Consider the following 15,303-nt stretch of genomic DNA (forward strand, 5'->3'; position numbering starts at 1 on the left):
ATGAGGCTCTTTATTTTCTCAGATGGTAAAGCTGACCATTCTTCTTGGCAAAAAAACTCCAGTTCCTGTAAATGATTGCGCTGTTTTGTATGAACTGCACGTTTAAGATCTTCCCAGAGTGGCTCAATGATATTGAGGTCAGGAGACTGAGATGGCCACTCCAGAACCTTCACTTTATTCAGCTGTAGCCAATGACAGGTCAACTTGGCCTTGTGTTTTGGATCATTGTCATGTTGGAACGTCCAAGTTCGTCCTATGCGCAGCTTCCTGGCTGATGAGTGCAAATTTTCCTCCAGTATTTTCTGATAACATGCTGCATTCATCTTGCCATCAATTTTGACCAAGTTTCCAGTGCCTTTGTATCTCACACATCCCCAAAACATCAGCAATCCAGCTCCGTGTTTCGCAGCAGGAATGGTCCACCTTTCATCATAGGCCTTGTTGACTGATCTCCAAATGTAACATTTATAGTTGTGGGAAAAAAAAAAAATTTTGGTCTCATCACTCCAAATGGCTTTGTTCCAGAAGATCCTTTGACAATTATTTTGCTTTCCCCGTGACTCAGAATCCAGACACGGCAGTGCAGCACTGGATGATAGATGTTAGGGTCTTTCAGGAGACCAGAAACTCACTGACCCTTTATACACACACAGATTACAAGCAAACAGATCACATGTGCGGATGTTACCTTTAGTATCCATTCAAACCTGTTTGTGTCAACTTGTGTGCATGTTATGAGGCCAAAATCTCCAGGGTTCATTCATTTCTCTGACAAATGGCCAGAAAATCACAAATTCTTCTGGGGTATGTAAACTTATGAGAACAACTGTACATATCACCCATTATTTTAAACAGGGTGATATGCACTTTTTTTTTTGAGCACATTGTTTTTTGCATTTGTAAGTACGAGGTTTAGCAACGCAAGACAGCTTTACCACCCTAAGTAATGTGCATGATTTAAAAAGTGCTGTTCGGGTACCCAGTAGGTGGGAGCGGAAATATTAAAGTGCCCTTTCACAGGAATAATTGAATTGCTGCTGGTGGACTTGCACAGGTGCAGGGGGTGGCAATAACAATTGAAATGCCCCCTAAAGGCCTCCATCCACTACTTTGAGGTATTGCATGCCATACCTCGCATGTGATACCCTGCCATCTAACCCAAGAGGATCACATACCATACATTATATGCAGTCCTTTTACATACGATGTATCATATGCGATCATTTTCCTGGCTGAGGATTTCGATGGATCCTTGGTGTAGCAGTGACGATCTCCGGTTGCAATCCGATGTGCACGGGACCGTGCATCGGATCGGAATCGGAGGTTAAACACATGTAATTTGGGCACTCAGCATCAGATAAAAAAAGACCCAAATCACTGATGGGGGCCTTAAGTGTCTCGGTTTAGTCATTTTTAATACTGAGAGCAGTATTCTCTTGTTCTGTACATACAGACCTGTTTAACTATTGATATAAGTAGCAATGTCCAACGCAGAACATTCATAATGAGTTTTATTGTATGGCAATATTCTGTAATATACACTAGTGTATGTAGACAAAAGTGATTGTATAACCCTGCACCAGCGGTGTGCTCCTCCATCAGACAAGTATTCAGAAAGGTATAAATATACTTTTCATATCAGATGGACCCAGTGTTTGGGTTTGCCATTGCCAGGAGACTGTCTGATGCCACAGTGTACAGTAGGTACAGCAAAGCACAGAGGTATTAAAGTTATGCTGTTGTTTTAGATTGTTTTTACAAAGATATCTGGTAACCCAGATGGACTGGGGCCAGATGTACTAAGATTTAAATAGTGATACTGTGGAGAATGATAAAAAAAAAACTTGCAATCAGTCCCCAACTGTCATGTTACAGACTGACTTTGAAATGTCTGTAAGGAGCTGATTGGCTGCTGTATTATCACTTTCCTCTTTCTCACTTTTTGAAGCCTAATAGTGAATCTGGCCGCAGATCTTAACCTCACCAAGAATCTCTGGAATGAATTGGAGTGAAGGATGTATTCTAGGCTGACTCAGCGTTTTTCAGTGTCACAGTTGGTCACTGTACTTAAGCCAAAATGGCAAAACCTACCAATTGCTGTTGCTAATAACTTTATTTATTTGCTGTTAGCCAATAAGGGTGTCTGCAGTAATCCCTGCACCTAGTGGACCTACAAAGTACTGACGTCAGTAAAATCTCATTGATCTATTTGCTGTCAGTGTCCAATCACTTTTGTCTACATAGTATATAATAAGTTGCCAGAAGTAGTCACGTATCCGAAAAGACTGTCCTGCTCTGTCTAGTATCACACACACTCCAACTTGAGGTCAGACAAGCACATACAATACATGCTCCTCCTCAGAGATAAAAACAAACAGTATAAATAAAATTGTAGGATAAAGTGAGCCAACGTTTCAAGGATCGCACGCCCTTTTTCTGGGTGTACAAAAGTGTAGAGACCGATTCATCTTACCACTTGAGAAGCAAGTGCAATCCATGTGTTATCTTGTAACTTCGTCTTGTATCATATATATCATCATCTGTCCCTGCGGTCTGTACTATGTAAGTAAAATGACTAGATCCATGAGAGCTTGCACAGGTCCGCTATTAAGGCTGCACTTAATGGTAAATCATCTGACTTACATGTGGCAAGGCACTTCTCTGACAAAGGCCATTTATTAAAAGACCTCAAGCAAATGGTAATTAATCATATCCCCAAATCCATCCGTAGGGGGTGATAGGCCCAGACAACTACTTACGTTATAGACAGAGTGGATTTTTTACGTGAATGCTATCAAACTCCATTGCCTCAATGATAAATCTTTTTGGGTATATTTAATACCTTTAACTAGAAGAAGCAAACCTCTTTATAAATCTCTTTATTACTTAGGTATAGTATGATTTATGTCAAGTGTCTTTTAATTTCTCGGTGGTTTGGAGTGCATCTCGTTCAGTATTGTTGCCATCATCAATACCCGGGTTCCAACTAGTATGGTACATTGGCTGTATGAATTGTAGTCCTACACCGGTTTTTATCTGAATAAAAATCCTTCTTACATTGGAAAGAAGTGGTGAGACTCCGCATCTTTAAAGATACCTTTATATGAGTCGCCAAAACTCTCACATGTAAGCATACATGTAAGCATTCACTTATGTCCACAGTGAGGTGACCCTATATTTCCCCGGGACCGTTTGGGAGCTTTGGGAGCACTGTTTCTTCATAGGGGGAAATTTACTAAAGAAAATTTGTAAAAAATAGGTGTATTTGTATCCAGAAATACACTTAATTTTGACATTTACTATCCCGAAAATACGGCAATTCGTAGTCATATTGATAGCACATCAATACGAATACGAATTGCCGTATTTTCGGGATAGTAAATCTCAAAAATAAGTGTATTTCTGGATACAAATACACCTATTTTTTTACAAATTTCCTTTAGTAAATTTCCCCCATAGTCTCCCCTACACCTTTGGAGGAGGACTATCATCCATTATATGATGTTATAATATTAGGTACTTGTGTAGTTTCACGCCGCACGCACAGTCTGTCTCTGAAACTTGACAGCCTGCCAGAGGCTCGCGTGCCGCTCTAGCTATAATGTAATGTAACGTAGCGCTGCGGGTGCCACTCTACACAAGTACCTAATATTATTTTGTTCTTCTATTTTCATATTGGAAAAATCCGAATCGGAGAGAATAATTGGAGATCACGTGGATTTATATCAATTTGTTGGGACAGTGCTATCAGCGCAAAGTGAAACTATTCTTGTTGTTTTGCTTTTGTCTATCCAATGTGGTCCGGTGACCACCTTTTTAGTCTTCTGCAGCTTTTAGTCGTACAGCGCCAGAGGTGGAATTTTTCTTCTGTATACATAGTATGATTTAGGCATTAAACGGTCAGTGGCAATTTCTATTTTTGTACAGTAGGTTGGTTATCTGTACAGTAGTGTTTTGTGATAACGATGGGGCTTGTAATATATTAGGATCTATGCAGCAATCAGTTTAGTAGTATATTCAGTTTTATGTCCGTTTTCTCCACACGCTCCCATATAGTGAGTTGATATCAGCGCACTGATTCATGGTTTTACTGTATGTATGCATCAAGGAATGCTGCACTCTGATTGATTGTTAGGTGTATTGGAGCCTTAACTGTGGGGAGTGATTTTTCTCTGGTCTCTGGGAGTTAAGTGGCTCCCAGCAAAACAATAAAGCCTAGTGCAGGGGTGGCCAAACCGGTCCTCGAGATCTACCAACAGTCCATGTTTTCCAGATCACCTAGCTGGTGCACAGCTGTAGTCATTACTAATGGTCACATTTTCAAACCTGCTGCATTCATTCCTACTATAGATCCACAGGTTGCCTGGAAAATATGCCCCGTTGGTAGATCTTGAGGACAGGTTTGGCCACCCCTGGCCTAGTGTGTTAGTGTGTGTTGATAGGAAGACTACAGCGGGCCAAGTGCTTCTCATCTGCCATCACATTTTGTGGTTCTGTGTAACCTCCAGACTGCTTGCAGGACACTGCTGCCTGTGGTTGGGACAGTGCCTGAAAAGGGGAACCATCCCACAGAAACTGAGAAGAATGGGAGTTATGTTCAAAGGGCTCCTAATACAAAAGTTACCCCAAAAACATTACTAACAACATTCACAGATACTGTATATAAATATCGAAGTTCTCATAGGTTTACAAAATGTGAGACATTTAACATTTTGTATTTACTATCTAGGTGAATGCAAGTAATATTTTGGGCTTTCTGTCTATCACTAATGACCTTCATAATGCATTTTCTATTTGTTTTGCAGCACTCATTTCCTGGAAACTTGCACCTAGTTTTGGTGTTAAGGCCTACTGGGTTTTTTCAGCGCACCTTCACCGACATTGGATTCCGTTTCAGCCAGGAGGATTTCGTACTGAAGTTACCGGTAATATATATTTTATTTAAAGCCTCTTTAGATTTCAGCCACATCATTGAGTAAATGGAAATGTTCTATATTTCCATTTTTGGAGCCCCTCCACTTTTGGAAACCAGAAGCCTGAGATCACTGCTTAGAAGGTAGCCACTGCAATTCACTGTTTAGAAGGGCTCTAGGCTGCCTTCTGATAGATGATGTTGCCAGGGCATGTTTTTTAGTATGGAAGGAAGAGCATCACCAGTGAAAGACTAAATCATACTTTGTAACAACGGTTGGTTTACTTATACAGTAATATAATAGTGGTTAAACAAGACTGGGTAACAACAGACAAAGAAGTAAGAGCCCTGGTCACAAACATTCTACCTATTGGGAAATAGTCATTGATACACAAGAATGGGTGCTACCTACTGTATTGCATAATGGTTTTACCGAATTTCAGAGTGCTTGGTGGACTGTAAGATTATAGCCATTCGGTTTAATGTGAAAAGGAAGTAAGAGATAATGGGGGGAATTTACTAAGATGTGTTTTCTACTTCACATGTGATGTTGCTATGGGCAACCAATCAGACCCTGTCTACTATCTGCTAGAGGGTGCTAAATAAATAAGAAGTAGATTCTGATTGGTTGCCCATAGCAACATCACATGTGAAGTAGAATACACATCTTAGTAAATTTCCCCCTATATGTGAGATTATGTGTAAAACCTATAGGTATGATTCCTTATGGAGGCTAAGTGGATGGTTCTGGGATTTCATAAGCTTGTCTGAAGAGATGAGTTTTCAGGGAACACTTGAAGGGGACCAGAGGAAAGGAATTCCCCACAGTTCTGTAACTACTGTATGAATTAGGAGAAGGTAATTAGTGTGGAGGATGCATGCAGGTCTTGTACAGAGCAGAGGGACCAAGTTGGGAGATATTTTGAAATAAGCAGAGAGATCTGTTAGTGTAGTTTGGTTAATAGCCTTATGTGTAAAACACAAAAAAATGGAGGCACTGACAGATAGAGCAGCAGATGAACGTTTAGCGAGGAAGACCGGCCTCGCGGCTCCATTAAAAAAAGATTATAGATCATTAAGGAGACATTTTCAAAAATAAGTGCAGAATATAATAAGTTAATTTGTTTACCTGTGTGCAGCATCGATTCACCTCACGGATGGAGCCTGTGGGCAGCCCACCAGCTTTCCCAGGTGCTGGGCTTGCGCTCAGCTTGTCCATTGGTGTCTGGTGGATTTCCCAATGCTTGGAGATGTCATCTCCAAATGCAGGCGCAGGACCCACTTCTGCTGATGTCTTCTGCCTGGCATTCTGCTTGGTGGGGACGCTGTGTAAAGGTGGTCAAACGCCGGGTCGCACCCAGGTTGGAGCTGAGTCAAAAAACCTGGGTGCGACCCAGCGTTTTGGTGTAAAAGAGGTATTATTCATTCTATTTTGTAATGATTACGTTTCAAGTGGTTATTTGATATCCAAGATGAAATAGTAAAAAGAAATTCGGTAACATTGGCCAAAGAGACATCTGTGGAGGATAGATAGATTTGACCATCTTCTACATATAGATAATCCTGAAATCTAAAAGAGCTGATTCTAAAATCTAAAAGAGTTTACAGAGTGCCAAGGATGGAGCCTTGCAGTACTCCAACTGAGAGAATTAGGAAAGAGGAGGTGGATGCAAAGAAACCAACCTTGAAAGAGCATTTAGATAGGTTGGATGAGAATAAGATCTTTAAGACCAGAGATTGTAGTGTTTATTGTAGTGTGAGAAGAGAGAGGTCAACAATGTCAGATGCAGCAGAGAGATCCAGGAGAGTAAGAAGTGTTTAATGACCTTTAGGCAAAAAGACATAGTCAGTTAGCGGCTAATGGCCGCATCAGTCAGATTTAATTGGTGTAGTGTACTTTTCCAGACCGCTCATAGGAATATGACACCATTGGGGAAATCCCACTGATTTCCCAGAGTGAGACACAGTGCATCACCACAAGGCTGATGCGCTATTTGCCCTGGCGGCAATTGCTGGAGGGAGGAGTTTTCACTCTGGCTAACAAGATGTTAATAAATCTGTCAGTATGACTTTCTGCTTCATCTCGGTAAAGAAGCGAAGCGGGAATCATGTACGCTACAATAAGTCTCCACTCCTGTCCCTTGGCACACTGACACTTGGGGCCCTAGACCAATGGTGCACTGTCACTTTGGGACCCATTCCATTGTAAAATACTGATACGTGGGGCCCAAGTTGTTTTTTTTAATCTATATTTTTGCACTGGCCACAACTGGAGCACAGTGTTTAGAGTGAATAGGCACTCCTGCGCACACCTTTACCACACAATAATACCAATGAAAACTTCAGACAGTCTGTATATATAATAAGTATAGTGCTTTTATTGCGGAATAAAAACAGGTAAAAAAAGACGTAAATGAATTACATAGGTGGGTCAGAAAAAATTAATTAAAAAACGGGGGGAAGGGGGTGATCTAATACCGGTATACGTTCTGTAATACAATGACAAACAGACATATAACATAAATAAAGTCCAGAATATGGATGGGCAAAAAGTCTTTTAGCCAAAAGTTCTGAGGCTTTGAGTGAGCACAAAGGTAGGCTGGGGTTGGTGGAAGTGTTCCACACTATTGCCCGCAATCTGTGATCCTTTAACAGGTATGGATGGAAATTACCGTCTGTATCCCTTTAAGAGATAGAGTGGTGTCTGCCGGCAGACTCGTCCTTCTCCCGCGGCTGCAGTGAAATACCGCTGCCTTATTATATACACAGACTGTCTGAAGTTTTCATTGGTATTATTGTGTGGTAAAGGTATGCGAAGGAGTGCCTATTCACTCTAACCATTGTATATTCTCTTGGGTATTTGTGTAGTTATACCCCAGACACCCAGCAGCTACCTACCCCCCCCCCCTTACCACCCACCCACAGCGCAGTAGTCAACCCTTCTTTTTGCAACAGGAGCACAGTGTAACAGGGGAAACCCACACTTCATGTCTCCATCATTTTGTCCTTGCTTTAGGCTGGTTCTGTTTAGTCATTGATGACAGGATTTTTTTTTATATACATACAGTAAAGATACACTCTACTTATCTGCATATATCTTCCCCCAGCCTGACCAATATGCAGCAGAAAAGACACTTACCTAAAGATGCATCAACTTGTAACTAGGACACATCTCAACGGGCGTGCAACACTAAAGTCCTGTGTTCCAGTCTGCCCACACAAATGCTAGAGGCTACAAAGTGCAAGTTATGTTCCGCTTTGGGTATGGGCACATTTGTTTGCACACACATTTTTTATGTCCCCAGATGGATTTATGTCCATCTGTAATCTGGGCACTAGAGCCTACATCCAGCTCTATCCTACAATGCTGCTGTTGTCTGCTTTTCCAGAATTGTTACAAGAAGGTCGTGAAGCCAAGTTCTTGCTCTTCTGTTGTATAGCCAATCTGTACTGCGGTATGCCAGCTGTAAGAAAATGTGTATGGGTATTCTAACATTATCTTTGAGTTATAGCTACAGTTCTCCTTGAAATAGTGATTAAAGTTCTTAAACACATAATATATACTGGGCAGCAAAGTGTACCTCAATGTTCTGCTTTATGTTTCAGGTGGTTATGCTGAGCTCCGCATCGGACTTACTTAATTACATCGATGAAAAGCAACTGACACCAGAATTTGGGGGCACTCTAGAATATCGACACAGGGACTGGGTGGTCTTCAGAACAGTAGGTTTCCATATATCCTCATTCATAGTAACCTTGAACCTTGGTAAACTGCAGTCCATATAAAGATAAGTCTTATTTTCAATTCTTCTGTCTTAGAGAATTCTCATGCCAACCTCTCTCTCCCCATCTCTTTGTTTTGATCATGAGAGATGTATCTTCTTTGTCATTTACTATGCCGTGGAGACTGGTTTCTCTTCTCATATGATTCCTGATGGAATGTCACATTTCCATATATCATGCTGCTGCTGCACTCCCTCACCTTTGGTCTATTGACAGTCTTTATCAGATTTTTCCTGAATCAGATATTTGTGCATTAACTGAATCCAAGCGGGTGAGGGTAGATGAGTAAACTCTGACAGGAGGGCAGTGTATATGCTGATTGGGTATATTTTCAAGACTAAGAGGTTGATAGATTTACTACTAATGTCCAGGACCACCAAGAAGGGGGGGGGTACTTATTACCCAGGCCCGGGCTGTGCTGACAGCAGGCTCAGCATGAGCGTCTCACTGACAGCGCGAGAGCTCATGCTTAGCCTGCTGTCAGCACAGCACATGCTGTAAGTGTGCTGCTGCTGAGGGGGAGGGGGGGGGGGGGGGGGCAATAACACTTCCCCCTCGACTTTTGAGTGTTTTTTTTAGCCAACCATAAACATTTTGGGGCGTGGCCTAATTGTGGGAGGTGGCCACGCCTCCCGCGGTTAGGCCATGCTGGTTAATTTTTTCCTTATTTTTTAAGCGATCTAGACAGCAATGAAAACAATTAAGCACACATTGTACTGTGTGTATTTCCCATAGCGATGGCGATACGCGGTCCCACCCATCGCCATCCCCCTGCTGATATATTTAGTGCATGCACTAAATATCTTGCCACATTGTCGGGGCTAGATTGCTTAGCATGGATTGCTAAATACACGATTGCCCTATGTGTATGTGGCTTAAGAGGCTGATGTTTATCAGCTAGTTCAAATGAACGGCCAGTATATCACTGGTTCATTGGCCAGTAGGTACCAGCAATATGTCTGTGAATGACGTTGTTCACAGGGACATATTGTGTTCATGGTGTAGCACAACCTATGGCTGTGCATGTGGGCGATCCTCCGACTGTCTATACACCCGTTACACAATGCGGCAGTAATTGATATCACAAATGATCAGGCAGTCTGTATGCAGAACCTTCTGCCCGATTGATCTCCTGGTTTTATTCAGCTAGAAAACCTCTTTAATACATGAATGTCCCAGTTTAAAGGGCTATAATACTGTAGTAAGCCTGCTGTATATACTGCATATGACAAGCATTTGCTATATACCAGTGACCAAGCCTCTTGGCTAGCCAGAAATGTCTTATCCTGTATCATTTATCATGTGCTAAGAATTAAGCCTGTTTTCTGTCTGCTTGGGGAATAGTTGTGTTCAGATTTGATGCAGTTGTAAAAGCTGTAAGTATTAATTTATCACACGTCTGTTTAACAATTTTTTATGTCATTTATTTTTCCTTACAACATCCACATCCAGGCCATTGAGGGTTTTGCTCTGACAGTGAAGGAAATTGCTCAGATGCTACAGGCCTTTGGTACCGAATTGGCTGAGACAGAATTACCGAGCGACATGTATTCAATCGAGCATATTCTAGCAAACCGCACTGAGAAGTACTGCCAGCTGAAGGTATGTTTAATTGGATTTTATGAAGACTGATTACTGCAACACTTGGAAGAGCTTCACGTTCACTTTTTACCACACACGCAGTTCTATGGAAGTATTAAAGAAACATCTATTATACATTTTCTACATTTTCTCAGCTTTTCTCAGTGTTTGTCCACTCAACCACACTAGTGGGATACTTAAAGCAGCCAAGACGCTGTCCTTGGTATTCCAACTGTTACCCGTATATAACCACTGTCAGCTTCGCTGCTCAGTCTCCCTGATACAGTCTCCTTATATACCTCCCGCATCAGACCATTCATCTCCACTGACGCAACCAAAATTCTCATTCACTCTCTTGTCATCTCGCCTTGACTACTGCAACATCCTTCTCTCAGGGCTACCTCTCGCCCGCCTCACCCCTCTCCAATCCATTCTTAACGCCGCTGCTAGGCTCATCTTCCTCTCCCGCCACTCTACCTCCGCCTCCCCCCTCTGTCTATCTCTTCACTGGCTCCCCATTCCTTTCCGAGTTCTCTTTAAACTCCTCACCACCACCTACAAGGCTCTCTCCTCCTCCACCGCTTCTTACCTCTCTTCACTGATCTCTATCCGCACTCCCTCCTGTCCTCTTCGCTCCGCTGCAGACCACCGCCTGACCGCTCACCTAATCACCTCTTATGAGTAGGGTCCTCCTTCCTCACGTACTCACCCTACCTCTTTACCTCACCAGTGCTCCTGCCCTGTTCTTCCTTTCCTCTACTTCATCTTCAGTCTCCTCGACAATTTAGACACCTACTTCAGAACTGATGCTGATTTTAGTTCTACCAGCTATACCCCTATTTATGCTGTATTTTATCAACACACCCTGTACATTACCTTGTAATTTGTTTTTTGTTTGCTATGTATGGCGCTACGGACACTTTGTGGCACCTTATATATAAACAAACTACTACTACTACCTGTATATAACCACTATTGGCTTCTCTGCTCAGTCTCCTTGACTGTGCTGCCTACTGTTACCTGCAGGGATTCCAAAAGGGGAAAGGTCTGATAGAGGGGCCCAGTGGGGGCCCTGGTCCTCTCCCCATTACCTTGAATCTGGAACTGCAGCAGCTCTTCTGTGTGCTGGGGTGCAGTGTTGACAGGGAGGCACTTAAAGTACTATTTTTTTCTATATTTAATTTTAAGAATAACGCCTCACGTGATTACAGTTAGCTGCTGGGGGGTTAGACATTTAGCAGGGAGGGTTTATGGTTAGGCTACGGGGCGGGGGGGGGGATTACATTAAAGTGGTGGAGAGCAGGGGTTAGCATTAGACACTAGTAGCGTCAGGTGGGTAGCGCCAGGCTACGTGGTGGGGGGTTAGGGTTAGGCTGAAGAAAGGTAGGGTGGGAGGAATAAAGGGGAGGGTAAGTATACTTAACTGCAAACCGTCGTGATCCCCTCCAGGATGCCCGTATTGGGAGCTTGGTATCCTTACTTCTGGCCATTCGTGTGTATCACATGCAGGTTTCACTTCCCTGCACACACAACTCAGAATAGCACTGAGCTTCATACACACTTCCACAGCATTCTGACACACACCATTAGCACTCCTGTGGCATTCCTACAATACATGCCTACAACAGCCCAGGAACGATGCGTTTCACAGAAAGACAGATCCGTATGAGTTATGTATGTCCTGTATGCAGATACTCAAGTGCATTCGTGTACAGAGATCCACCTGACTGAGAATCAGTCCCTGGAGTGTTGAGTACAGCTAGTAATGCACATATGGTCATTTTATATATGCTAGCTATAATGCTGCAGCCCCACCAGATATACAAAGTCCCCAATGAAATATTGTAAAATAAATTAGATATTTCAGAGAGCATCAATTCTCACACAATAAACCTGTCCTTTATGTTTGCAGAAAGACATTACCTCAGTGATGAGGGAGGGGCGTCTGCTGCTAAACAGTTTTGAAGGACCAAGCACAAGTTTAGTCAGCGAGCAGCAGACCTGTGACAAACATGGAGACTGGGAAACTGTGAACAGGTACAGTATAAGTGATGTTATTACCCACATTGCAATAAAATAGGGCTTTCACCATAGGTTATAAGGACCTGTCCCTAAGCAAATATATATATATATATATATATATATATATATATATATATATATATATATATATATATATATATATATATATATATATATATATATATATATATATATATATATATATATATATATATAGAATTGTTGATGAAGCGGCACTCGTAGCTCTTTCAAGAAATGACACGGAGACAGCAATATGTTCTCAACGTTTCAATCAGTCACGATTTTCGTCAGGAGAAATAACAATAAACATATCAAAAAGCTCACCTTATATCCCATCACCCTGCTGATTTAAAAAAAAAAAAAATAGATTCAGGAAGAACTTTCCCATATGAGTAGATATTTTGGGTACTTATATGTTAGTTGGGCGACCACTAAGCTCCGGGCTGGGTGGCTTGCTGCGCTCGCCACACTATATAAAATGAACTCCACGCGGACATGGATAGTAGGGGTATGAGCGTACTAACTATAGTGGGCACCCAACTAACATACAAGTACCCAATTTTGCTATATTTCTGATTCGTGAAGTTCATATGATACTTGCTGCAAGTCTGTAGCATAGAAAGCCTGTAAAAAAAAAAAAAAAAAGGTATTTTGTTCACAGGATGGTCAAAACATTGACAGATTTGTCCTAGTCTGTTCTGCAACATAAAGCTCTCATTCTCCATGTTTCTTGTTCAAACCCACATTTGAGCCCTTTGACCGATGAGCAATACAGTTTAGCCTCTCTGAATTTTATTTATTAGTTAATTATATAAAAAGTTGAATTGCTTTGTATCTTTGATCAGCACTCTGCAAAGCATCTGTCATTGTCATGATACATCTCTGTGTCTTTAAGGTTGCTGGCACAGTTACACGAGATGGAAAATGCGTTTGATGGATTTTGGGAGAAACACCAGCTAAAATTAGAACAATATTTAGAACTACTAAAATTTGAGCAGCATTTCCAGGAGGTATGGTAAATGTGTCCCACGCTATAGTTATATGGTTTTTGTTAATCATCTCTTCTGGCTTGAAGATGCTTCATTAAGTTCTTATTGATTGTGCCCTTTCAGATCTTAAGTCATCAAAGTCTTAAGGCCCCATACACTAGTCTGTCTGAGGCACAAGTCGGACCTGATTTCCTTTGAACTTCCCTTGCAGCTCCTTGGGAGCTGTCGGGGGAGTTCAAGGGAAATCGAATCTGATAAATCGGATGCAGCTGCAATGTGCACTGATTCCGATTTATCACATGTGTAGGAGGTTCAGTCTCTGGATCCGATCCAATCCACATGGGGCGGAGCATTGGATTGGATCCAATGTCAACACATACAATTTGGCCGCTTTTCACCTGATTTCTCAGGCCGATCCGTCGGAATCGTATGAAATCAGGCAAAATCACACAAGTGTATGGCCTCCTTAAGGGCTGCTTTAGTATTGTCTTTATATTCATTGTGGAAAAGGTCTTCAGCAACAGATCCTCCCCTAAAATGTGGTGTGGGCTGCAAATAAATCCAGTTGGCAACTATAGGGCCTGGTCCCAATGTGCTAGTTCATCTACTACAAAGGTCCTGCTCTACTCCTCTGCGTATGTTTGGGGAGCAGCACTTGTTTGTCCTTTTTGGGCTTTCAGTTCTGCTGCATTTCCGCTGTTACCTGTGTATGCCAGTAACAGAATCCTGCTGCATTATATTTTCTCATTTAACAGTATTCCTGTAGTCTGTGTGACTGTCAGTTATCAAACATAGCACTAAAGCCTTATTTTGTGTGCTTATTGCTCTGCATTGAATATATAGTTATGTTGCATCATTTTATATACTAGCTGAAGAACACTACAGAGTTTTTGATGGTACAGCAAGCCAGCCTTCCAGACACAGAAGAGAGTTTGTCTGACGTCAAACAGCGACTAATGGAGTTAAGTAGTCTGGAGGAAAGGTCACGGGTGAGTTTGCTCATATGCACAGCAGGAAGATTTTGACATTGACTCATGGAGAAAATTATAATGATATTCCAGGCTAATTGTAGGGGTCAGAGAAGGGAGTAGTTAACACTTGAACGTCTAGTTGGTTTGACTGGTTGAAATGACTTTGGGTCTTTAAAATCTTTGTGGTGCGCACATTGGGCCTGATTCAGAGCTGATTGCAGTTTTAGGAAAATTAGCAAAACTGCAATCTCCGGAGGTAATCTCCAGCCAGCACAAGGCAAGGCCCTCCAGCTCTCTGGGTCCCTTCCCCCAAAAATTTGTGGGCACTTCACGATTGAGAGAGCGCTTCGCTGCAGGGAGACGCACTCACACATAACCAGCAGCTCACTTGATTCATAGCCTATCTTTATAACCCCCATATTGAGGTAGCGCTAACGATACAGTTGCTGAGGGGAGGGGCCGGAGGTAGCGGGAAGCGGTGCTCCTGCTGCCCAGAATAATACACTGGGGAGCCGGGGTGAAGGTACTGCAGCTGAAGTAGTGGGGATGCTCTCGCTGCCCATAACTACTAGGGGAGCTGATGGAAGTAGTGGGGAACGTGCGTATACTCTCCCACTACCTATAGGTATATTATTTTTGTATATTATAAGTGGAATAACTATCTATAAAATTTGTATTATTATGATACTGAAATGAAAGTCCTCAAGCAAGTCATGTTTATGTTACAGGAGTTAATAGAACGATCACAGGTGGTTATTTTACATGGACACCAGCTAGCAGCTAATCACCATTATGCGCTCAATCTAATCTGCCAACAATGCAACGAGCTGAGACATGCATCGGACGTTTTGTCTGAGGAGATTAGAAGGAAGCACGCCCGTCTCTCTACCACACTTGAACTACACAGTCAGCTACAGCAGGTGTGCTAATAAGTGATTTGTTTTACACTGATAACACGAATGTCCTCTGTCACCATGTAATTAATATTCATTTGCAGAAACATGCAGCCACCATTTAGGGCAGC

General features: G+C 42.1%; 1 protein-coding gene across 7 annotated transcripts in view; it reads left to right on the forward strand.

Annotated features, from left to right (window-relative positions):
• The window catches only part of MCF2 (MCF.2 cell line derived transforming sequence), a 154,611-nt gene that overhangs the window by 59,519 nt on the left and 79,789 nt on the right, over positions 1-15,303 (forward strand). For 6 of the 7 annotated variants that reach the window (XM_083159469.1, XM_083159470.1, XM_083159467.1 and 3 more), the window contains 7 exons: positions 4,806-4,925; positions 8,519-8,635; positions 10,148-10,297; positions 12,189-12,313; positions 13,215-13,329; positions 14,178-14,297; positions 15,008-15,199. In XM_083159469.1, coding sequence (XP_083015595.1) covers positions 4,806-4,925; positions 8,519-8,635; positions 10,148-10,297; positions 12,189-12,313; positions 13,215-13,329; positions 14,178-14,297; positions 15,008-15,199 — 939 coding nt within the window. Of the gene's footprint in view, positions 1-691; positions 805-4,805; positions 4,926-8,518; positions 8,636-10,147; positions 10,298-12,188; positions 12,314-13,214; positions 13,330-14,177; positions 14,298-15,007; positions 15,200-15,303 lie in introns of those variants that run through there. The other variant, XM_083159473.1, reaches the window with a different exon arrangement.

Source organism: Crinia signifera, chromosome 9 (genome assembly GCF_055691185.1).
Source record: "Crinia signifera chromosome 9, ASM5569118v1, whole genome shotgun sequence".
In the NCBI taxonomy this organism is placed as follows: Eukaryota; Metazoa; Chordata; class Amphibia; order Anura; family Myobatrachidae; genus Crinia; species Crinia signifera.